General features: G+C 47.5%; 1 protein-coding gene across 1 annotated transcript in view; it reads right to left on the bottom strand.

Annotated features, from left to right (window-relative positions):
- ABR (ABR activator of RhoGEF and GTPase) overlaps nt 1-24,540 on the bottom strand; it is a 144,708-nt gene that overhangs the window by 10,292 nt on the left and 109,876 nt on the right. Inside the window, exons 14-16 of the mRNA XM_044675598.1 lie at nt 2,546-2,605; nt 2,093-2,202; nt 817-956 (exon numbers count right to left, since the gene is read on the bottom strand). Coding sequence (XP_044531533.1) covers nt 817-956; nt 2,093-2,202; nt 2,546-2,605 — 310 coding nt within the window. The remainder of the gene's footprint in view (nt 1-816; nt 957-2,092; nt 2,203-2,545; nt 2,606-24,540) is intronic.

Here is a 24,540-nt window from a genome sequence, read left to right as displayed (position 1 = left end):
TGCCAGGCTACTAATAGTCTTAGGGACTCTTTTTTTTTTTTTCTTTTCACCCCTTCCTTTCTGTCCTGGTAACAATTCTAAGCCAGAAGGGCAAACAGGGTAAAATGATTTACCCAGGGTCGCCCAGCTAGGAAGAATCTAGAGCCATATTTGAACCCAGGTCCTCCCTACTCCAGGCCTGGTGCTCTATCCACTATGCCACCTAACTGTCCCAAGTCTTAGGGGCTCTTGTCTGAGGTTCTGAACTTAAAAAAAAAAAATCTTAATATTTGCTTCAATATAATTGGTTTCTTTTGTAAACCTGTGCATTTTTTGCTTTTAAAAATATTTTTCTGAGGAATCCATAGGCTTTACTGGACTGCCATAGGGGCCATGAGATGGAAAAGGTTAAGAACCCATCTTAGAGAACTGCCTAGAACCCTGAGCAGTGAAGCGATTGGCTCAGAGGCCCTTAGCCAGGTTTTCTTGGTGCTGGGGCCTGTTCTCTACTCTCTAGACCACACTGCCTCTCTAGCTCTCCTAAGAAGACATCAGGAGCCTGGCATCCATCAGCAGAGAACTGTGAGCTTAGGAATTTTGAACCTCGGTCCCTCCCAAGTACCCAGGGAAGGAGGGAGAGAATCAATTTCCAAGACATAAGCTGAACATTTCAGCTTTGTCAGATCTAGACTCCCCCAGTTACCTACAAGTCTAGGCAAGTCTGGGGAGAACACCTGAGAGCTAGACAAGAGAGCATAGAAATCCCACCCTCTGCTCCCATGTTCCTCAGGTCCCCAACCCCCTCACCCCAGGTCCTGGGGCTCCCCTGGAACTCACTGGCATCAAAGACAGCCTTCAGTGCCTGGATGTCAGTGGCCACCCCTGAAATCCGGTAGATTCCAATTTCCTCAATGCCTCTTTTCTCCACCTCCTCCACACATTGTCGGACGATGTAGGGCACCTTGGAGCGCTCTCGCCTGTGGAGGTAGGGAGTGGGCAGGAAGGTGACTACCTTTGCCATGACAGCAGAATTGCCTCCCTTCCCCTCCCACTAATGTCTTTATTCCTTGCCCTGGCTCGTAGGAACGGAGAGCAGGAAGCCAGGGAAGGGTGAAAAGAACAGAGGGGGATACCCACAAAGTTTGCTGTGTGTGTAGAGGGTGGGGAAAGGGGGTGCCGGTGTCAGATCAAGGCCCAGAAGGTCTCTGTTCTCCTTGCCCAGGTTGATGCCAGGATGAAGGTCATGAACAAAATGTTTGGGGTTCATAAGAGGGAGGCAGATTTGACATTAGCTCAAAGGGAAGGAAGAGAAAAGAAGGAAGAGGATTTTTCTTAGGAAAAAGCATAAGGAGTTTTAGTGAGGATGAACACACCCTCCTACAGGAGAATGAGGTATCTGTTTCTAGGGAAGAAACCCAGATCCAAGTGGCAAAGCCCTGTATTTCTGAGATAAGACACAGGCTGGGCTAAAAGAGCGCCCTACCCTCTCCCCCAGCATATCATAGGATTAAAGGAACTCAGATTTAGAGATCCAACTCTTCAGCATCCAGATGAGATAACTGAAACCCACAGAGGTAAGTGATTTGTCCCAAGTCACCCAGAGAGTACATGAGGAGGCAGGATTTTAACCCAGCACTTCTAAAAAACAGGTGGTTCTAAAGAACTCTTTCCTAGGTTGCCTTTTCTTGGATAATGCTGCCTAGCCAACTCACTCAGGGAAATGGCATCTCATCTGCCCAGGGGGACGAGGGTTCAGAGGGAGGATGAAACTGCAACCTTTTGACCCAACCAATCACTAATCATTTACTAAGTGCTACTTTTCTGGAATCAGAACATTTCAGCACTGGAAGGGATCTAAGAGATCCTTTAGTCTAACCACTCCCGTTCCTTCACTTTACAAAGGAAGAAAGTGATGCCAGGGGCTTGTCCAAGAGGATTGGCTTAGTTCATGGCAGAAGAGTGAGGATTTGAACCTAGCACACTGGCTTTTAATCCCAAGCTCCTTCCCTCTGTCCCTCAGGGAGCTGTGGGCCTGGAAGAGGAAAGAAGGGACCTGCAGTGCTTGGACAGACAGCCTGGGGTGGAACATACCGGTTCTAGGAATGGCACCTACTTTGTTACGACACTAATCTTCACCCCAAAGACTCCCGTCTGCTTCTTGGATGGGGTCCGCTTCAGGCTCATGTCTCGGCTAGTGAATTTCATGGAGAATTCCACCTTGATCTGTATTAAGGAAAAGGCCAAGTTGGGGTTCACATGAAGAGTAAAGGGCAGTCGCTGCACTGGAAACACCCCCAAGACACATGGTGTTGTTGGAGAATAAACAGTACATGGACCCAAAGAGATCCAGATGTGGGAAGGCAGGGCAGGGCCAGCTGCTGTGTGGCCTGCTGCCATCTTGGATGAGGCGAATTCTATGGAGGCCTCTCTGAAATGCCTCTAGGGCAGGGAGGGACAGAAAAGAGAGGCAGATCCTTCCTGAACTAGAGCAGCAGAAAGCCAGGGAGTGACAACAGGGAGGCCCACTGGGCCAAGCTGGGGTCCATTCTATCTCCAAGGGCCTTACCCCGTTCATCTCGATCACATCCATGTGCCAGTTCTTTGTCTGCACGGTCTGTGGATCCAGCTGTAGAAAAAGAGGAGAAGGAGATAGAAGAGGTTACAAATGGTATAGCCTCTGCCAGAGGCAAATGAAGGTTCCTCTCCATCAGCCACTGATTAGATCTTTTTTTTTTTTTAAACCTTTACCTTCTCTCTTAGAATTGACAGAAGTATTGGTTCCAAGGCAGAAGAGCAGCAAGGGCTAGGCAATGAGGATGTGACTTAGCCAGGCTCACATAGCTAGGAAGTCACAGATTTGAACCCAGGTCTTTCTGACTCCAGACCTCATTCTCTATACCGAGCCATCTAGCTGCATCCTCTGGTTTTTACTTCTTGTCCCCACTGACAGGCCCAGCAGAAGAGAACAGGGAATACCAATCCTGGAGTCCCAAGGAGACCCTCTTGAGTCTCTTGGGGAAGAGGAAGGAGAACCTTGAATGGTAGAAAGAACAGCTCCTGATGCCTCCTCCAAGGTCCAGTTCATTGAACAGACCTCCAAGGTCTAGTCCTCAGAGGACATTCAATTCCAAACCCCTCACCGTACAGAGGAAGGGTTAAGTGATGGGCCCAGGGTTATCCAGACATTAAGTGGCAGGGCAGAGGTTCTCCTGACTCCGACACCAGTGTTCTTTTCATCACACTATGCTCTCACAAGAAGCAGTGTGGCATGGAGGACAGTGAGCTGACCTTAAAGCCAAGAAGACCAGAGTTCAAGCCCCACTTTGGACACCTCCTGGCTATGGGATCTTGAGCTCAGGGCTCTAGACAGCACCCAAAGACAAGAAATTGCTGACAACTTGCTGTCTGCATTGGTAGGGAAAAGTGTTCCCTATCTAGACTTTCCGGTCCAGACCCCATCCCTTAATCCTCTGCGCCAGTGAACTCTGCCCCCCAAATGGTTCTAGCTGAGATGGAGCTCTCGTCATCAACCACCCACTCCGAGAGCAGTCTAGACAGTATTCGGCACTCCATCACGTACTGCTCAGCCTGTTCTCTGATCACTGTGTCTGTCCTGTTCCGTAGGAGCAGCTAGGTGGCTCCGTGGATTGAGGGCCAGTTCTGGGGTTTAAATCTGGCCTCACACTTCCTAGCTATGTGACCCTGGGCAAGTCACTTAATCACCCCACTGCCTAGCCTTTATCCTTCTCCTACATTAGTAGTGTTTCTAAGATGGAAAGCAAGGGGTCTTCTTCCTGTCTCCACCCGGCAATGCCTAGAACAGTGCTTGGCTAGTACCAGTGTGATGACTAGTCAGGAAATCTCCCTTTCCTCCCATTCTGACACTGTGGCAGTGCCCTATCTCTGGACAGGGGCACTGACCCCCTCTCTGCCCCCTACAATGCCAGCTCTGTTTCTGGAGAGCAGAAGAACCTCCATAAATCAAGGCTATTTCAGGATGTCATTTAAATACAGAGAAAGGAGGAGGATGAGGCATGGAGAGGGACAGGGGCACATTTTCCAGGGAAATTATGTCTCTTGAATTGCTGTGGCTATTTATAATCCCTGGGAAATGTGCACTCTGCTATTTCCTGATTAGATTAGTGGTCATGGGGTGGGGTAGGGGTGGAGGGCTTTGGGATGTCAGGAGGGGGCTGGATGCCCAGCAGGGGCCTTCTGCCTGGGGCACCTTCCCTAGCCCTAGGCAGCCTGGTACCTGGGGGAAACTGGACAACCTGAGAGCATCCTAGAGGGTGCCTTGAGTGACATCCCCTTCTCAGTGGAGCTAAGAGTAGAAGAAAAATAAGAGGCGGTGGTCAGAATGAGAAAAGTATTGTAGTATTGAAGGCCTTCTATGTCAGCCCATACAGGAAAGGAACCCCCTACGATATAACACACTCGACAAGTACACAAGTCTCTGCTCAAAGACTTTCAAGGAGTGAGGCAGCCCCCTTCCTCTCCACACCAAAGCAGCCCACTCCACTTGGAGGACATTTTATCTGCAAGTCTTTCCTGACGCCAAATCTAAACTTGATTCACTGTAACCTTCCTTCCATCAAGAAACATTTACAGGGGCAACTAGGTCGCTCAGTGGATTGGGAGTGCAAATCTGGCTTCAGACCCTTCCTAATTAGGTGACCCTGGGGAAGTCACTTAGCCCCCATTGCCTAGCCCTTGCCACTCTTCTGTTTTGAGAGTTGTTACTAAGGCAGGGAGGGAGGAAGTAAGGTAGAGAGGGAGGAAAAGAGGGAAAGAGGGAAGAAGGGAAATAAAGAAGGAAGTAGACCAGGCTTGCTCCTGACATTTACTACTTGTGTGACCTTGGGAAAGTCACTTTTCTGCTCTCAGTCTCAGTCTTTGCTTCTGTAAAAAAAGGAAGCTAGAATTGATGGCCTCAAAGAGCCCTTAGAGCTATAAATCTGTAGATCTTATGATAACTTTCCATCCACCAAGTTACAAAGAAATGAGACCACCATGCATCGGGAAAGGAGGAAGAAACACAGGTGGTGACCAACTGGTGGGGCCTCAGTGGCCCTCAGAGATAAGATGGGGTCCAAGTGTGAACAGAAGTGGGAATGGAGCAAGCAAGAGAAGCCAGAGGGAAAGGCAGGGCTGAAGCTGGGGTTTAAGAGCAAGTCCCTTGAAGATGTAGCACCTCACTAGTCTGACTTTTTAATGTAATGAGGTTAACTAGGATGAGAAAGTTCTGGGAAATGAACCAGAGATGGCCTCCCCTTACACACTCACACACACACACACACACACACACACACACACACACACACACACACACACACACAGAGCTAGGTGGGTCAGAGGATTGAGAGGTTCAAATCTGGTCTCAGACACGTCATAGCTGTGTGACCCTGGGCAAGTCACTTAACCCCCACTGCCTAGTCCTTACCACTCTTCTGCCTTGGAACTAATACACAGTGTTGATTCTAAGACAGAAGGTAAGGGTTTTAAGAAATAAATAAAGCCTTCCAGCTGATTTCCCTTCCTCTTCTCTCCTCTTCCCCCTTCCTTCGTTCCTTCTTTTCTTTAGTTCTTCCTGGATTCAAGGCCAGCCCTCAATCCATTATGATACCATGTTGTTTCCACAGTATTCCAAAGGGTTTTCCAAAGGATTTTTTAAAACATCTAGTATATAAAACAGTGAACTCCTGTTCCATGTAAATTTCCTATTACTTTCTGGCCAGCTTGGTTTAAGAGCCCCAAAGGGAAGGAATTTATATATCTTCTGGGAATTCTTTGCCTTCTGGGAATTCATTTCCTCCTGGGAAAAACATTGGGTTGAGAGTTGGGAGGCCGAGTTCAAATCCCAGTCCAGTAACATCAGTACCCAACTCAGTCAAGCCTCTTTAACCCTTGGTCCTTGGCTCCTTTATTGATACAAGGAGAGAGGTAGGCTAGATAGCCTCTGAGGCCCCTTCCAGCTCTTCAGTCCTCTGTCCTTTAACATTTCTGGGCTTCTGTGTCCTCCTCTGTAGAATAGCAGGGTTGGCCTAGATGGCCAGTAAGGTCCCTTCCCAGCTCTAAATCCTTGATTCTATGAGCCAGCCATCCTTCCTTCAGGGCATTCCCAGGGGCTTTGGTTCTTCAGAAACAGCTTTTGAGAGGGTCCCACAGGGCCAGACTGGCCTCAGAGAGAAGACAGAGAGAGAAGCTGGGCAAAGAGGGGAAGGTCTGTGAATCTTCTGTGCCAAACCAATCACAGGATCAACAGATTTAGAGTCGGAAGGGACCTCAGGGGCCTCGTGGTCCAATTTTACAGATGTGGAAACTGAGACCCAGGGCAGTAAAATAACTCTCCATAGGGGTAATGAATAGAAAGTATCAGAGAGTATCTAGGTGGTGCAGTGTGGATGCCAAGCCTAGAGTCAGGAACATTCATCTTCCTGAGTTCAAATTCAGCCTCAGAAACTTACTAGCAGTGTGACCCTGGCCAAGTTGCTTCACCCTGTTTTACCTCAGTTTTCTCATCTGTAAAATGGTCTGGAGAAGGAAATGGCAAACCATTCCAGTATCTTTTCCAAGAAAACTCCAACTGGGGTCACAAAGAGTTGGACATGAATGAAAAATAAACAAAAAAGATAAGTATCGGAGCTAAGATTTGAAGAATTCCAGGGATCACAAAGGTCCTCAGTCTTAGGAGTCTCTGCTTGGTTCATTGTGCATATGTTCTAATCAATAAATGACCATATATTAATGCTTACTACCTACAACCTATATTAAATTCAGGATCATAGCTCTAGGTTTAGGGTTGGAAAAGATCTCAGAGTTCATCTAGTCCAACCCTATTTTACAGATGAAGAAACTGAGGCCCAAAGAAATAAGCTGATTTGCCCCTAAACGATCAGACAGCTACTGAGTGACAGAGATGGGCCTTGCCCTCAGACTTCCAATTGAGCCCTCCCTTCACCTCCTACTGTACCACATTGACTCTACAGTACATAGGGTACCAATAGGACTAACACAGATGCTCCCCTCTAGACTGTGTTGTGGTATTTGTCCTTGGTTCTTGGCGGAGGCTTCATGTCCAAGACTTGCCTAAGCTGAGAGATTGGGGCTAGGATATAACAAGACCTCCTCTGGGCAGGGGATCGCCAGGGAGGAGAGGAGAGAAGGGAAGGCAAGCTGGACAGGGAAGGATGAGGAGGAGAAGCTAAGCTGAGCTGGAGCTGAGATGAAAAGCCACAATTCCCAAACCTGCAAGATAGGAGCCAGGGGCCAATAGGAGCTTGAGCTGGAGGGAATGCTGGAGTTCTGGGGAGAAGGGAAGTGGCCTCCCAAGTTGGTCTGCTGGGTTTCCACCCCAACAATGATTACACTGCTGCTTAGCTGGAACAAGAATGGAAGTGGGACCAACCATGCAAAGAAGTCAAGGCTCACCGTCTTCAACTTCCCTTTTCTCTGAGCCCCCTTCCCTTTACAAAACAAAATCAAACCCCAAAAGGGCTTTCTCCCCTGCACTGCCCACTGTCCATATTAGGTGCCAGATCAGAAGAAAAAAACTCAATGGGGAGACAGAGACATCCGGCTCAGGGCCTGGATACTCAGTCCTCTCAGAAGTTGATTTGGACACTTTTTAGATGTCTTACCCTAACTTTATTGATGCTTTTAAAAAAATGCAGTTGTCATTTCTCAACATTCTCCCTCTCCTTGCCCCCCATTCCTTTGTAGAAAAAAAAGAAAAGAAAAAGAATTAAGCAAAACTAGCCTCTAACCTATAGTACCCCACCTCTTTACTGAAGGGAGGAACTGTCCCATTCTCCATTCCTGAGGACCAAGATTGGTCATATCATATAAGCTGAGTTCCTTTGCCTTCCACAGATCTAGAGATGGAGGAGGCCAGCTGTTTTAAACCCTTTTTATGGATGTGGAAACTGAAAGTCAAGAAGAAAAAAGAATTATAAGATCATATTTATAGAGCTGGAAAGGCCCTCAGAAGCCACCTAGTCTAAGCCTCTCATTCTACAGATTGAGGAAACTGAAGAGGCCTAGAGAAATGAAGTAGACACAACTTTCTAGAAGGGGTAAGTGACAAAAGCAGAATTTGAATCCAGCCCTGGGACTACAGAGCCAGTGCTCTTCCCATTGGGCCACACTGTTTTCACTTACATCACGGTTGTATTTGTACATTTTTTTTCCAGGTAGTCTGATTTCTTTTTTCTTTTTACTCTTACCTTCTACCTTAGAAACAATTAATTCCAAGGCAGAAGAGGGGGTAAGGGCTAGACAATGGGGATTAAATGTCTTGCTCAGGGTCACAAAGCTGGGAAGTGTCCGAGGCTGCGTTTGAACCCAGAACCTTTCATCTTTAGGCCTGGCTCTCAATCCACAAACCCACCTAGCTACCCTGGAGTCTGTTTTCTTAAAAGAAACTTTCATTGCATTCCAGGAGGCTGGGAACAGGGCCCATTTGGAATGGGTCACCCTGACCAAAAGCTGATAGATGACCCTGAGCCAAAGCCCTAGAGATATTGTCCAGAAAACATTCTGCCCAGGACACTGGCTCCCGAGGCTCTGGAGAAAGGGGATCAATCAATCAATAAATGAATCAGCAAGTATTTATTGGGCCCCTGACACTGTACAGTCAGTGGAGGCAGAGACAAAAATGAATGCATGCTGTCTTTCTTCGGGGAACATATTTTTTTTTCCTTTTTCTTTAAACCCACACCTTCTGTTTTAGCATCAATTCTAACACAGAAGGGCAAGGGCTGAGCAATTGGAGTTAAGTGACTGGCCCAGGGTCACATAGCTAGGAAGAACTGGAGGTCCTATATGAATCCAAATCTTCCCATCTCCAAGCCTGGCTCTCTATCCACTGTGCTGCCCAGCTGCCTGGAAGCATAGGTTCTAAAAGGGGGAGGACAGGAAGAAAGGCTCAGCTGGGTCAACTGTATGAACAGAGTGACCTTGGGATGCTACTTGTATCCCCGTGGGAAATCCTTACATCATCTGGCTGTTAGTGTTTCCATCTATAAAATGGAGCCTAGGCCAGAGGCATGCTTGAGTCCCTTCCACCTCCAATATTCAATCAATCAATCAACCAACCAATCAGTCCTCACATTTATTATGCATCCACTCTGTGCTGGGCACTGTGCTCTGATGTTCTGTGACGCTTCCCAGCTCAACAGTGCTGGCTCCGTCCAGGACTGGGACTTGGAATCAAGGCCCACAGAGACCTCTTTGGTCTGGGAATGTTCCCCAAGTGGCCCAGGTCTTTGAGGTCTCAGACAGAGAGCCTCCTGCTCACCCTGCCCCCACCAGAGACAAGAGCTGATTTGGGAGGAATAAGGGAAAGAACGTGATGCGGGACGAATCACCGACATCTGGAAAATGAGGAAGATGGCCTCAGGGGCTCCTTGGAGAGAGTAAGTCTCTCCCTGCAAACCCTTCCACCCTCAGTGAATTGGACTAAGGGGAGAAGGGAGAGCCTCTTGGGTGACTGGCTTTGGAAGAAGGAAGGAACAAACTCTTCTCCCCAGGAGCTCAGGGTCTGTCCGAGCTACGGGTGCCTCGGCTCAGCGACAACCATCTCAGCCGGTCAGTCTGCTAGTGTGGGCCCAGAGTCCTTCATCTTGGGGCCCAGAAGGATCAAAGAGTGCCAGAGCTGGAAGGGGCCCTCGGGGAGAGCCGCTTCCTAGTCCTTCCTCCATTCCAGGTCCTTGTTCTTCTGAGCCCTGGGGTCCGGGAGCCTTAGCTCTACTTAGGGGCTGGGGTAGGGGCAGCTCAAGTGTTCCTTGAAGCCTAATAGAAATGTTTTATTGGGTATCATTTAGAGACTATATAACTTAGGGAATTTGTTACCTTGAGAAGCAGTGTAGGACTAAAACATAAATAGATTTGAGAAGCCCTTTAGTCAAAATAATTGTGATTACTGATTTACAATGATAATTGAGGGGCAACTAGGGGGTGCAGGGCATAGAGTGCCAGGCCTGGAGTTCTGGAGAACCTGGGTTCAAATCTGGCCTCAGATTACATTAGCTGTGGAACCCTGGGCAAGTCACTTGACTCTCTTTGCCTCAGTTCCCTTAATTGTCAAATGAGCTAGGAAAGGAAATGGCCAACCATTTGTGAGTTTCCAAATTAATATTCAATATTCTAAGGATTATATCTAATAAGATTTGTTAATAATAACTAACAAAAAAGCTAGAGCAAAAAAGCCACCTTCCTCAGCCTTATAGGCAGGGGAACAAAAGGGAGAGGAAGCACTTATGGCAAACTATATACACAAGGTGGTGGAGAGATCAAAAGGAATTCTGGGAAATACTAAGGAATTCTGGGGTATGTAGTTCAAAGGTACAAAATCTCCACTTATACACATTCTAGTATCTTTGCCAAGAAAACCCCTGAATGGGGTTGCAACTGAAAAATTACTGAATAACATCAAATGATAATTGGTCGATAATTACATGATTATTGATAATCAATACAGGATTAAGATAAAATAATAATGACCTGTAATGGGTCATTAAATTAAACTTTGGGGCAGGATAAGCCCCAAATTGTGAGGATGAACTAGAGAAAGGACAGACTTAAGGCCTCACAGGATCTTGGGTCTAGAGTTAGGAGAAACCACAGGGACCATCTGGTCCAAGCCATTTTACGAAGGAGGAAACTGAGGCCCTAGAAAGATAAATGACTTGCCCAAGGCCACCTAGGTGGTAAATGACCAAGCTTGGCCTGAAACTCAGACCTGTAGACTACAAATCTTCTCTTAATCCCCTTCAGAGCTATTTGTCATATATAGGAATGAAGGTGTGAGCCAGGATGTGGCTTCTGACAGTTTTTTAAAAGTCCTGCATTGGGAAGGCAGCTGGAACCCTCCAGTTCCCAGGCTACCTCCATCAGCTGCCCAAATGCCACAGGATTCCAGGCCTGAGTTGGCTTATCCCTGTGGCCCCCCCTTCTCCTCCAATCCTTGCAAAAAAAGAAAAAATAAAGAAAGAAACATCAACACGCACATACCCAGCTGAGGTCATGCTAACTCTGGTGTACCAGGGCCAGCCTATCATTGGGGGAGACCACAGGCGCGAGAAGCATGAAAGGGCTGGCGAGAGAGACAAATGAATGCGTCAGGAGCCTGCCTCCCTCGGGCAGAGGTGCCAGAGTCCTCGAGCAACGTGGCTGCCGGCTCTGGGTGGGGGAAGCAGGGACCGCCAAGAGCCATCTAGCTAGGCTTCCTGAGGCGGGCAGAAGGGAGAGGACAAATCTCAGACCCAGCCCTGCCCAAAGTCAGCTCCCACTGTCTCCCCAGGACCTTTCTGGGCTTCCTCTGTTTTCCCCTATGCTAGGTGGCCTCGAGGGCTGTCTGGCCATCTTGCCCCTTTGCCTTCCTTCTATTCCAGCCCCCTCCTCCCCACTTCAATGCACACCCAGTGCGGGAGCCCCCTGGAACTCCATTCCAAACAACGCAGGCCTCTGGCCCCTCTCCCTTCCCCCCTTCCCCTCTGCTCTCCTCCTCCCTCCCACCTCAACAGAACTTTGAAGTCCGCGAGTTCCACATATGGAAGGGGTTTAGCTGGGCTCTGAATGCAGCCTTTATTAAATCCAGGTTAGCCCCCATCAGCACCGCCTACCTGCTCCCCACAGCACTCTGCATTCCTCAGCTAAGCCTGCCTTCCCCATCCCCGTCTGTTTTTTAACCCTTCTTTCTGCCCGGCGTGGAGGCAGCCCACTTTTCTGAGCCTTCCTCCTTCCCCTGTCCTAGTAAACTAATGAGACAGAAAAAGAGAGAAACGATTCAGGCTACGCCACAACGGCGACTTTCAGAGCTCCTGGCATCGTAGGGGTGGGGGCCTGGGCCTGCTTTGGGGGGTCTTTGAAAGACCTGCAAACCCCTGCATGACCCTTGAGCCACCCTGCATCTTCTGAGTAAGGCCACTGACCACTGCTGACTGCCACCAAGCTGTCCTCCAGACAGCTCTGAGGCGCTGCTACATGGCCAAGTGCCCTTCTTGCTACCTGGGAACCAGTCTAACGACCAAAGTTCAACGCCAGGAGACAGTGTGGCCTAGAGAGCGCTGGACCTGCTGGGTTCAAATGCAGGGCCAGACGCTCACTAGCCCTGTGAGCCTGGGCAGGTGACTGCTCCTTTCTGCCTCTGTTTCTTCCTCTGTAAAACGCTGGGGTCAGCCTTCTGGCGTCCCTGCCAGCTCTAAATCCATGATCCTATCATTATGTCCGAAGGCGAGAGTAGAGAGGATGCATGAAGGGACAGCAGGACCCGGCATCTCAGAGGAAAACGTGCGAGGCATTTCCTATGTCCAGGAAGCACACACATACTTGCGCTATTCCCTGAGGAAATGCCTGGGAGCTGGCCTGGCCTGACCTTCCCCTGGCTCAGCTGCTTCTCCGAAGGTCAGGAGACAGCCCTGGAGGTCAAAGCCAAGGGAAGGGGTCAGCTGGGGTCCCGACATGGAAACTTTAAGTTAGGTTTAAAGACAAGACCGAATTCTTTGGAAGGCTATTAAGGGAGGGCTCAGTGCCTAGTTGGCTACAAGGACCCTTTCCATCCTCGCACTTGGAAAGAGTTAGAGAAAGCCTCCCAACAGTCAGCTCCACCCTGCCCGGCTCCCCACAACTGGCCAGAAAAGGAGGGTAGGCACGGCTGCCCTAACACCCCAGATCCCTCGCCATTGCACATCAGCCCCCCGTACAGCTAATGCTTTCTCTGGAAGCTGCTTCCCCATCTGTTCTGCCCTGGAATGAGCCATCCGTTGGCCCCAGCACCCAGGCATCGCACCATCATCAGAGGCCACTGAGTGCCCATCTTCACACCCCTGATGCTGCAAGGACCAGACTCTACAGATCGTCAGCCTCATCCAACAACAGGGCCGTTTGCTAAATGCCCGCTCTTTGCCAAGTGCTAGAGATAGAAATGCAAAAGAAAATGACAGTCCCTGCCCTCAGAAGAGCTTACAGTCTATCAGGGAGTTTCAACATGGCCCTAGATAAGTCAATATAGGATAGGTTCCAAGTAAGTTAATAAAGCCTTTCCGGAACGAGAGATGAAGAGATATGAGGGTACAGATCACTATGGGAGGGAGCAGAAAGGAAGAAGGGAAGAGAGTCCAGGACCGAGCCTCTGGGGACTCCCATGGTTAATGCTGAGGACCTGAAAAGGTGAAAGACAGACCAGCAGCCAGGGCATTCTGAGGTCTCACCTTCTAGGTGACAATAGAAGCTCGGGTTTATTAAGCCCCTTAAGGGTCCCAAAGCCAGTGCACATACGTGTTTGCCTGTTGTCTCTCCCATTAGATGGTAAAGACCTTGAGGAACTGTCTTTACCTCTGTGTATTGTCAATGCTTAGTACAGGAACTGGTGGTACGTAGGCACTTCATAAATGCTTACTGACTAGATGAACAAATGAAGGACCTCCTCTGATCCTGAAACAACCCTGTGAGGTAAGGGCCACAGCAGGATTGCTATTCCCATTTTACAAGTAAGAATACTGAGGGGAATGGCTTGTCCAAGGTCACAAAGCTAGTGTTTGAGGCAGGACTTGAAAGCAGATCTTTCCGACTTCAAATTCAAGTCCTTTGACTAAGCCACCCATCAAAGTTCTGTTCTAGTATCTGTCCCCTACAGTGCTGATGCATTTCTAGAAATCGAGTCTCTCTCTCCTCCAAATCCAATCTACTGCCATCTCCCCTCACTGTGGTGTTGGCTGGGGATCATACAATGGGCACTCACTGAATACTTGTTAACTCAGGCTGGACTTGGGCACAGAAATTAGAGAAAACTTTTATCCATGTTCAGAGTTTGGGCTATGGTCAGTGGTGGTAGGGCTGTGGAGATTATCTGTTCAACCTCTTCATTTTATAAAAGGGGAAACTAAGGAAGACCTTGAAATGTGAAATGACTTGCCCAGTGTCACACAGTGAATTAATCAGTCAATCAACAAGCATTTATTAGACCCTTAAACCCTGTGCTGAGCTGGAGATACAATGGCCATGGCACCCCTGTTCCTACGACATAGCAGGGAATTAATAAATGCTTGCTGATGGACTGAGTTGGTTTGAACCATTGAGCTTGCTGAGGCCTGGCACCACAGCTAGGCTATTTGTCTAGAGATAGTTCTTGAAGTAGGAAGCCGCAGGCCCCGGGTTGTGTGACCTCACACTGGCTGAGAGGAAAAAAGGGAAGAGAATGAGGATTGTCTGGAGACAGATACCCTTCCTGCCCCCCCATCTGCTAGGGGATTGAGGGGTACCTGTTCCCCTAGGTACCACACAGCTAAACGGCAAAGCTGATAAAGCCAGGGCTTCTGTGGTATTTGGTCAGAGAGAGGAACAGCTTTGTTTTTCAAACCAGAGACACAGATCTGTTTCCTCCTTCTGGCCCACACTGTAGGGTCCCTCCTTTCACAACATACCACAGCAGTGCCCATGGCAGCTTCCTTGCTGGATAAGACCATCCCTTTCCCAAATATTCTGCTGGATAAGCTCACTCCAGTTAATTCTGCTGCTCTCGTGTCTGATGCCTCCCTCAGATTCTTAATCCTCTGTCTCGGTCAACAAATCCAGCACTTTCAGGATCCTCGACATATATGAAGGTGTTGCTGGAATCCCTGTCCCACCCCAAAGGCAGATAATGAAGAAGAACCATTTATATAGCACTTCAAGGATTGCAAAGGGCTTTAAATATAGTATCTTTATAGTCACATACTAATTGAGAAGTGGGTACTATTAGTATCCTCATTTGACAGATGAGGAAACTGAGGCAAACAGTGGTTAAGTGGCTTATCCAAGGTTACATTGGTAGTAAGAATCTGAAGCAGGCATCAAACTTGGGTTTTCCTCGCTCCAAGTCCAGCATTCCCTCCATGAAAGCACTAGGCTCCCTCTAGCAGGTATCAAAAAACAAATAGTCTGCCAATGGGTACAGAGAAAGGAAAGAGCTGGGCCATCTGCTCACCTCTGAGCCTACCCCCAAAGATAAGCAGGGGAGAGGAAGAATCGAGCAGGCCTGTGGGGAGCCAAAGTGTTGGAATGGGCAGAAGCATGAGGTTTGGGCCCAAGGGAAGAGGCAGGGATTTGTTTAGCTTCAGTCCAGTCCCAGATGCCATGGGAGTGCTGAAAAATCACTTAGTCTTGGCTCAGTTTCCTTCTCTGTAGAGTTCACCCTTCTGACCTTATAGGTTCGAATGAGATAATATCTGAGAAGGACTTTTATAGCATGAGGAAGTACAATTCCTATTTACAATCATATCAGAGATTTAATATTGGAAAGGACCAAAGAGATTATCTAGCTTAACTACCATTATTTTTCTGATGAGAAAAGCTGAAGGCCAGTTTGTGATTTGTTGAAAAAAAAAAAAATATCAGAGGCAGGACTTCAACACGATTTCTCTGACTTTCAAGTGTCCTCTCTAGTATCTACCATTTCAAGGCCAACACCCTTGTTATACCAGTCAGTCCTCATCTCTTCCTGACCTGAGAGGGCAACCCAACAAAGGAGAAACAGGCAGAGAAAGAGGGATTTGGCCTCATTCCTCCCAGCTGGAAGCAATTGCTCCCTTCCCTCCAATACTCTTGGTCCAGGTCTCTGACCAGCCTTATCGCACCTTGGTGTGCCAAGTCTGGAGTCAGGAAGACTCATCTTCCCGAGTCCAGATCTGGCCTCAGATACTTCTTAGCTGGGTGACCCTGGGCAAATTACTTAACCCTGTTTGCCTTTGTTTCATCATCTGTCAAATGAGCTGGAGAAGGAAACGGAAAATCACTCCAGTATCCTGGCCAAGAAAACCTTAAATGGGGTCACTTGAAGGATCAGACGTGACCGAACAACAATTTAATGTGTATACTGCAAGTCGTCCTTAGCAGACTATAAGTCCTTGAGGGCAGGGCAGGGACTATGCCATTTATACTGTTTATATCCAAGCTCAACTGGTGCTTAATAAATGTCTGTTGAACTGAGCTCAAGTGGCTAATTAGGACAGGTGAATGGCTTTTCCATGGCTGGCCATGTCTTTTCAACCCTATCAGAAACTGCAAGGAAGGAAGAGAAACCTAGCAAAAAGGTGGCCCGGGACAATGACACGACTAGGAGAGGTCCCTACAAGGTCAGACTCTGAGATCTATTCCTAGGTCCTGAAGCAACAAACTGGTTGGGAATCCCTGTTTTGTCTTGTAAAGGCTTAAAGAAGCCCTTTCTGAAAGAAAAGGAATTGTTGGCCAAAAAGAAACGAGAACCTCCTTTCCTAGAAGGTTTTGAAAAAGGCCATCTCTGCCGCCATGCAGTAGAGGAGAGGAGAGCCTCTCCAAGGAAAGAAGCATGAATGGGCTTCCTCTGGGACTCTCAGCCATCCTAAGACAGAGGCAAACACAAGAAATTCTTAAAGTCATGGGGTCACAGATTGCTGGAGGGGACCTCAGATGTCCTCAAGACCAACCCCCTCATTTCATGAATGAAAAATATAAAGCCAAGAAAGAAGAAGTAATTTTGCTAACGTCACATAGGCATTAAGTGGCAGAGAGGGGATTCACACCCAAGACCTTGGACTGTACATACAGTGCCCTTTGCAGATGTACGGAATCTCTGAGAGTTGGAAGGGACCTTCAACATCACCCAGCGTCAACCCATTGGAAGCATGAATCGCCTCTACGTGTCCCTGACAAATGGTGAAGGAGCCTCTGCTTGCCAGTGGCAGGGAATTTGAGCTCATTTCCACTTTGGGATGGCTCTGATCTTCAGAAAGCCTTACTCAGATGGAGCTCAAATGTGCCTGGTTGGTCCTGGGCTGGTCTTCTGGAGTTAAGCAGAGTCCCTGCAATCCTGTTTTTAAACTCTTACCTTCTTTCTTAGACTCATTACCATGTCAGTCCTAAGGCAGAAGAGAGGTAAGGGGCTAGGCAATTGGAGTTAAGTGACTTATCCAGGATCACACAGTTAGGAAGAGTCTGCTGCCAAATTTGAACCCAGGACCACCAAACTCCAAGCCTGGCTTTCTTTCTACTGTGCTACCTAGCCACCCCCACATGGAAGATTCTTTTTTTTTTTCCTTAAAATTTTTTTTTAATTTTAGTAACAAATCTCCACATGAATTTTTCAGTTATATAATCCAGATTGTCTCCCTCCCAGAGCTGGCAAGCAATTCAATCTGGGTATTATCACACAAAACATCATTTTTGTAAGTGAATAATCATATAAAACCCAAACCCTAAAATGTATACCCAAATAAACAAGTGAAAAATCATATCACATGGCAGCCTGGAAAGGTTTATCTTGATTTTTGCTGCTGAAGAGCTATGTGTGTGGAAGGGTGGCCATCATCTCTGAAAGCCTCAGTTTCCTCATCTGTAAAATGAGAACTGTCAGACCTACCTCATGTACATTGCGTTAGCTTGGTGGTGCCATAGTACACAGAGCACCAGGCCTGGATTCAGGAAAACCCAAGTTCAAATGCAGCTTCAGACCCTTACCCTGGGCAAGTCACTCAACCGTTATTTGCCACAGTTTCCTCATCTGTAAAATGGGACACCATCGATAATAAATAAGCTTGGCACAGTACTTGGCACATAGTAGGTGCTCTATAAATTGTTATAGAGAGAGAGGAAAAAAAGTGGGACATTTGAGGGAATAGAAATAAACTAGTAAGGATGAGGCACTGGCAAACAGTGGAACATCTGTGGAATTTGGTGGCAAATGACATGGTTTTGAAGCCATTTACTACCTGAGTGACTTCAGATAAACGACTTAACCTTTCAGTGTTCTCGGACACTTTCCTCAGGGAGGGAGGCAGACTAGGTGACTCTAACGGTCCTTTTTGGGTCTAAATCTATGCTTCCTGGGGCAGACTTTTTCACCTGGATAGGCTAAGGTGATGCCCCTGGAGGGCTCAGACAAATTAGTCAACAATTAGGAATGAATAGTTCATTGGCTTTAATAGTTGAGTTTGTTCATCTCTAAAAAGGGAGGGGGGGAAGATAAGAAGCACACCAACCACCCCGAAGGGCTCTGGGAGAAGTGCTTTGTACATCCTGAAGTACTATGGACGTCGGTTATTGCTGACGACGTCCATCTGGGACAGGCACTGTTATTCAGACAAGAACTGGACTTGGAATTGAAGAGGAGGACAGGCAGGGCTGGGGGACACTCAGTGCCACTGGAGGAAGGACTTACATCCAAGAGATAAGGAATTCATCAAAACAGGATTATTTTAGCCCTGGATTGGAGCTATGATTTCATCAGTGTAGGCAATTCCCAAGTGAGGAAACTCCACTGATGCAATTCAGGACCTGTTCTCCAATTGAAAGTATCAGAGCTGCCTGTGGACACCAAGAGGAGGATTTGCCTAGGGTCACACCACCATAGCTCCATTTGCCATTCCAAAAAAGAAATGAATTTACTGGCCCCAGAGGGCAGAACCAAGGCCAGTGGGTGAAAAAAAAACACACAACATAATGCATATTTTGGCTCACTTCTGACAATGAGAGCTATCTAAAAGTGGAAATGAGTTGAGTAAGTAATGGGCACCTAGGTGGCTGAGAGGACAAAGTTTGGGCCTAGGGTCAGGAAGACCCCACTTGCAATCTGACCACAAAAATTTACTAGCTGTGTGGCTCTGAGAAAGTCGCTTCACCTCTGTTTGCTTCAGTTTCCTTATCTATAAAATAGGGACCATAATGGCACCTGCCTCCCAAGGTTGTTGTGATAATTCTAACAGGCTTAATAGTACCTGGCACACAGTAGGTGCTATATAAATGTGAGTTATTCTGTTCTATATTCTATTCCTTCTATATACGACAAAGACTGTGCTAAGCTCTCAAAAGTATCATTATTCTATGAAATCCATAGCCAAATTATAAAAAATTTTGGAAAGCCATATCTATGGAGTCAAAGGCTTATAATCTACATAGATGATGCAATAGAATCTGAGATAGATTTTTTAACCATGATTGATCACATTTTGTTGTTATGCTATCTTTTAATACTTATTGAGTAGAAAGCTAAACAAACTTCAAAGTACATGTGCCCTTTAGACCGAACACTTCAACCTTCCCCTCTCAGAACTAGAGAAATCCAAAAAAATAAAAAAATAAAAAAAAAAGAATCAAGGGGATGAATAGAATCCTAGACAAGCCAGAAATGAGATAGGTTTTTTAAAAAAGTTTTGACACCTTTTGTTTTCATATCACCTTCATTTCCCAATAGACACCTCTTTCTTTTATAACAAAGAAAAGGGGAAAAAAATCAGCAAAACTCATCAAAACATCTGACATTAAAGGAGGGAGATGCATTCAGTCAATTTTCTTTTCTTTAAAAAACAACCTTACTTTCTGTCTTAGTATCAATTCTAAGACAATAGAGAGGCAAGGGCTAGGCAATTAGGATTAAGTGACTTGCCCAGGGATGCACAGCTAGGAAGCATCTAAGGCCAGATTTGAACCCAGCACTCCCCAACTCAAGGCCAGGCACCCTATCTACTGTGCCAACTAGCTGTCCTTGAGCTTTCAAATAAAATGTCAGAAAATAGGAGGGGCTAGTGCTGGAACATGAACTGTTCCGTGGTATTATTAGTTCTTCCCAAAGGTTCCCTCAGTGACTCTTCTTAAACCATGAATCACCCCCAAGAAGGACCAGCAGCTATTTTACAATCTGCCCCGCTAGAAGGACCCATCGGGTTGAGCTCAGTCTGACACACTTAAAGAGATGCCAAAGGGGCATTTGTTCACTTTCTCCACCCCCAAGAGTAAGAGGATGAATCCTTCTGGTCAGAGGGAATTCCCAGACTCAAACGGTCACCCTCTGGACTAAAGAGATGAAGCTATAGTGAGCAACCTCCAACTCAGCCTAATCAGCCTCCAGACAATTTCCCACCCATGTCTCTGTCTGTGTTTCACTCACTCCTTCCCCCACTTTATGCTAATTCTACACAAAGGGCACCTTTAGGAGAGAGCCTAACTTCCTGCCAGAGGCTAGAAACTCTCAAGCTCAGCCTGTCTTGGGAGTGCAAGCATCTTACTAAGTATCCTTGTGATGGTGACAGTTAGGAGGTTCCTACAGAATCATCCTATAGTCCTCCCTTTGCCTCAGGGAGTCTGTGGGTAGATTTCAGGGGGGTCCATGAACTTGAACGAGAAGGAGAAGACAATACATCTTTATTTCAACATGACTGGCTTCCTCTGTAATCTTCTATATTTTATTTTATGCATCTAAAAACATTATTCTGAGAAAGAGATGATCCATGGGCTTCATTAGACTATCTGTCAAAGAGGTCCAGGTCACAGAAAAGCTTAGAAACTTCTACACCGTTTTTCTTTTAAACCCTTATCTTCTGTACAAGTATCATTACGAGTTTTGGTTCCGAGGAAGAAAAGTCATGGCTAGGCAACGTGGGAGTCAAGTGATTTGTCCAGGATCACAACAGATAAGAAGTATCTAAGACCAGATTTGAACCTCAAACTTACAACTCCAGGTCTGCCTCTCTATCCACTGTGCTACCTAGCTGCCCCAAACTTCTAATCTAAAATAAGTTTCAGTGAGGGTGTCAACAAGAATTTGCTGGCACTCCTACATGCCAGGAACTGTGCTAAGTGCTTTTTACAAATGTGCTTTCAATCCTACGAGATAGCTGCTGTTATGATCCCCATTATAGTTGAGAAAATTGAGGCAGGCAGCAATTTAGTGACTTGCCCAAGGTCACATTAACTAGTTAAGTATCTGAGGCTGTATTTGAACTCAGGTCTTCCTAACTCCAGGTCCTGGGCTCTGGTGTCAACCAGCTGCCCTTTGAAAGGTGACTGAAGATACAAAGACAGAGGTGAAATAATCCTGAACTTATATTCATCTGGAATTGTAAAAGAAGTGGGGAAGGTCCCCGGCATGGGTATAAAGAATGAGTTCTTTGTCTCTTCACATTTATCTGCCAGCTATAAATGACTATGAACGAGTTCAAAGACAAAAAGACAAAACACACAAGAAAAAAAGCCAAAAAAACAACAGGAAATGAAAATGGAAAAAAGTCAGTATTAAATGCTAGTCCCTACAATTCCCCCATATTTGCCAGAGAAAGAAACCTGCAGTTCAGGGTCACTGCTGGGCTTAGGGCCATATTGCAGGCATCTCCCCAGGGTAGGGGGAGCCTGGCCTTTGACTCTTAGAGAGGAAGAGCAGAGGATCACACAGTAGGGGCTGGAAGGGATCTCAGAGGCCATCTAGACCATTTGCCCTCATTTTGCAGATGAGAAAACCGAGGTTCTAGGAAGTCGATTTGCTCTGTATCATACTCAACAGAGGCAGAATCTGAATGCAGGTTCTTTGAATCCAGAGCCAGAATTTTTCCCACTGAGCTACACTGCTTCCCTATGAGACTCTTCATGAAGGGCTGAAGCTGAATTCCTTAAATTCGATTCTCTGGTCAGAGCATTAGAGTTGGATGCAGCTATTTTAAACATTTGGATTCAATATTATGATGTTCTCTTCTGTGCTGAGATTTCATCCGCAGCAAGGGGTCTCCTGATGACTCATTCCTGGCTTCCTGAAGTCTTTTATGAAAGGGAATTGGAGGGGCCAAACTAGGTGGCTCAGTGCATAGAAAGCCTGGAGATGGGAGGTCCTGGGTTCAAATTTGGTCTCAGATACTTCCTAGCTGTGTGCTCCTGGGCAACTCACAACCCCCCCCCCCCCCCCATTGCCCAGCCCTTTAACGCTCTTCTCCTTTGGAACCAGTACATAGTATTGATTCCAAGATGGAAGGTAAGGGTTAAGGAAAAAAAGGGAATAGAAAGGCCCTACGTATTTCTGGCAAATCAGATGCCACCGAATCCTTGGGGCAAAGATCATGAAGCAAATGGTCTTTCCCCCAGTGAGAGGCCGGTGTTGGGAACGGTTAAGAGTTAATCACTGAGCAAGCTCCCCTGATAAAACTCCTGCTTAATCCCTGCCAGCCCTGAGGAAAATAGGTTAATGCAGCGGGTGGCAGGCTGGGAAAAGAGAGGTGGGCAGCAGCCTGGCATGAAAGCCTGCCCGCTCACAGGCAGGAAGGCAGAGAAGCAGGCGAGCAAACCCCACTTGGTTACCACGCAAACACTTGCATCTGTAATACTGACCCACTTTGTCATACAGAACATGCCAGGGGACTGAGTCAGCCTCTGAATCATGGATGCCAACCACTGCTGCTGCTGCTGGGAGAGCCACCGTGAGAGCAGCCCGCTGGAGTGACCCCACGGAGCTGCCTCGGGGAGCCAGTCTTACCTGCCTATAGACCTGCTCCTCTTGGGGGCAGCTCCATGGGAAAAGGCAGGCAGGGTGGAACCGGGGAAAGCGAGCACCGGAGAGGCGATCTAGCCTTGCCACCTACGACCTGGGCGGCCTGGGCTGGGCTCTGCAGTCAAACGAGGTGGATTAGAATGCCGCCTCTGACACTTACTACCTGGGGGACCTCCACCTTTCTGGGTCTCAGTCTCCTCATGAATCAGATGAGAGGAGTTAGACAAATGGCTTCTGAGGTCCTTCTGAGCTTCAGCTTCCTCCTCAGTGGAAAGGGTTGACCTCGATGATCTCGAAGTCATTACTGGTTTTAAGATTATTAATTATGTTCTGAGAGTGAATAGAAAAAGAATTCCTTTCAGGGCTTCTGTAGGATCCTAGATCTAAAGTGAAAGGAACCTCAGAGGCCATTTATTCAGTTTCTTCCTTTTACAGATAAGGAAACTGAGGCTCAGGGAGATTTAATGGCTTGTCTGAAGTCAAACGGGTCCTAAAAGAGATTTGAGCTCCAGCCTTCTTAACTCCAAAACCACCTGATCAGAGATCTTGAGTTAGAAGAAATATCAGAGCCCCCTTAAATCCCATCTTCTCATTTTATTCATGAGGACTCTGATGCCCAGATAGGCTAAGCCTTTTGTCTGAAGCCACACAGGGAATAAGCAGTGGAGGTAGGAATGAATCCAAGTCCCTAGACCCCAGAGCCAGGGTTCTCTTCATTGTGCCACAGCTGCCTTATTTTGGTGATCCTCTAAGCCATGGGGAAGGAAGTCTAGGAGAGCAGAGCTGGGAAATGAATGGAAAATTTGGGGTTGAAAGGAGAAAAGGCCCCTGCAGTATTGGCAAGGCCCTCAGTTCAGCCCAGGACACCTTGCTCAGGTGTAAGGTAAGCCGAAAGAGATTCTATTTTGGTAGCCTCTGTTCAGTAAACCTCTAAAGTTGAGTCATCATCATGGGAGAACATGGCTGGGGAGATGGCTCAAGGCCAGGCTGCCTGAGAACTTGGGGCTGCTGCGCCAGTGGAGGACAGAGTGGAAGCAGGGCAGGAGGGTGAGGGGGAGACAGAGGGAGGAAGAGGGGATGCGGCACCAGCCCTCTTGCCGCAGACAGCTGCCTCAGCAGCCAGGGGGATATCGGAGCTCGGTCAGTCTGGTCCCCAGAGAGGCTGAAGGTGAGACAGGGGCCAGGGCATGGCAGCTCATGTTGCACATCCTGCCCAGCACTTCCCAGGGTTGATGTCACCTTTCCTAGGGCACATTTGTCCCCTAAAATCAATGTTCCAGAGTCCAGGTCCCTCTTCATCTTTAAGCAAATCACTGATCTTCTCTGGGCCTCAACTTCCCCAGCTGGGCAGGTGGGACTAAGTCCAGAGCTTTCTTGGCCTAGAGCCCATAGACCACTGGGAGACCCAGGGATAAAATTCGGGGGGGGGGTTCATGGGTTTGGATGGAGAAAAAAATTAGATTCACTAACTGGAACTTAGCATTTCCTTGAATTATTAAAAAGAAATTAGTTCTGAGAAGGGGGTCTACAGGCATCACTAGACTGCTACCAAAGGGGTCCAGGATACTAAGGAAAGGGGCTAGATGACCCTTGTGGCTGGTACCAAAGCCTAAAATCCTGCTCCCCAACTCTACCCCTGTAGGTGCCAAGAAGCTGGGAGAGAAAGCACTGCAGTAGACCCAGAGGTCTCAGCAGGCAGCATTCAGGGATGACAAAAACTCTCCCTTCTCCCAGACCAAACGAGGGGAACTAGAGCTCTGCAGACAGGATTTTTCCATCTATTAATTAATGAGCATTTATTAAGTAACTACTGTGTGCCAAACACTGTGCTAGCTTGAGGAGCCTGCGCTCTACACGGGGAAGGGCACTGAGAAGATGGGTCTGGACCTGAGATTTTAAGGAATATGGAACTTGCAGGGGAGGAAACTTCCTCTGCCCAGGGAGGCCAGCACCTTTGCTGCCAAGTACCCCGAGAGCAGAGCAGTTAAACCACCTGCCCAGAAACGCACAGCCAGTGGGTGTCTCCAACAGACTTGCCACAGACTTTGAGGGCAGCTCTCTCCCCGTGAAGCCAGGCTGCCTTTTCTGCATGTATAGAGTCACCAGCTTGGGGGGCCCAGAGACAGCCTCCTGGATCCAAACCCAGCTCTCTGTCCTCTACAGCACCCTCCGACACCCAGTCCACTCCCCTGCTTGGCTGGCACGACAGAGAAGGAAAGAGGCTGCCTCCTCCAGCTCCCAGATTCCCACTCTGTTAGAAGCAAGAAGGGGATGTAGTCTCGGCCACTCGTTTTTGTAGA

Source organism: Gracilinanus agilis, chromosome 4 (genome assembly GCF_016433145.1).
Source record: "Gracilinanus agilis isolate LMUSP501 chromosome 4, AgileGrace, whole genome shotgun sequence".
NCBI lineage: Eukaryota > Metazoa > Chordata > Mammalia > Didelphimorphia > Didelphidae > Gracilinanus > Gracilinanus agilis.
This window is presented reverse-complemented; position numbering and strand designations above follow the sequence as displayed.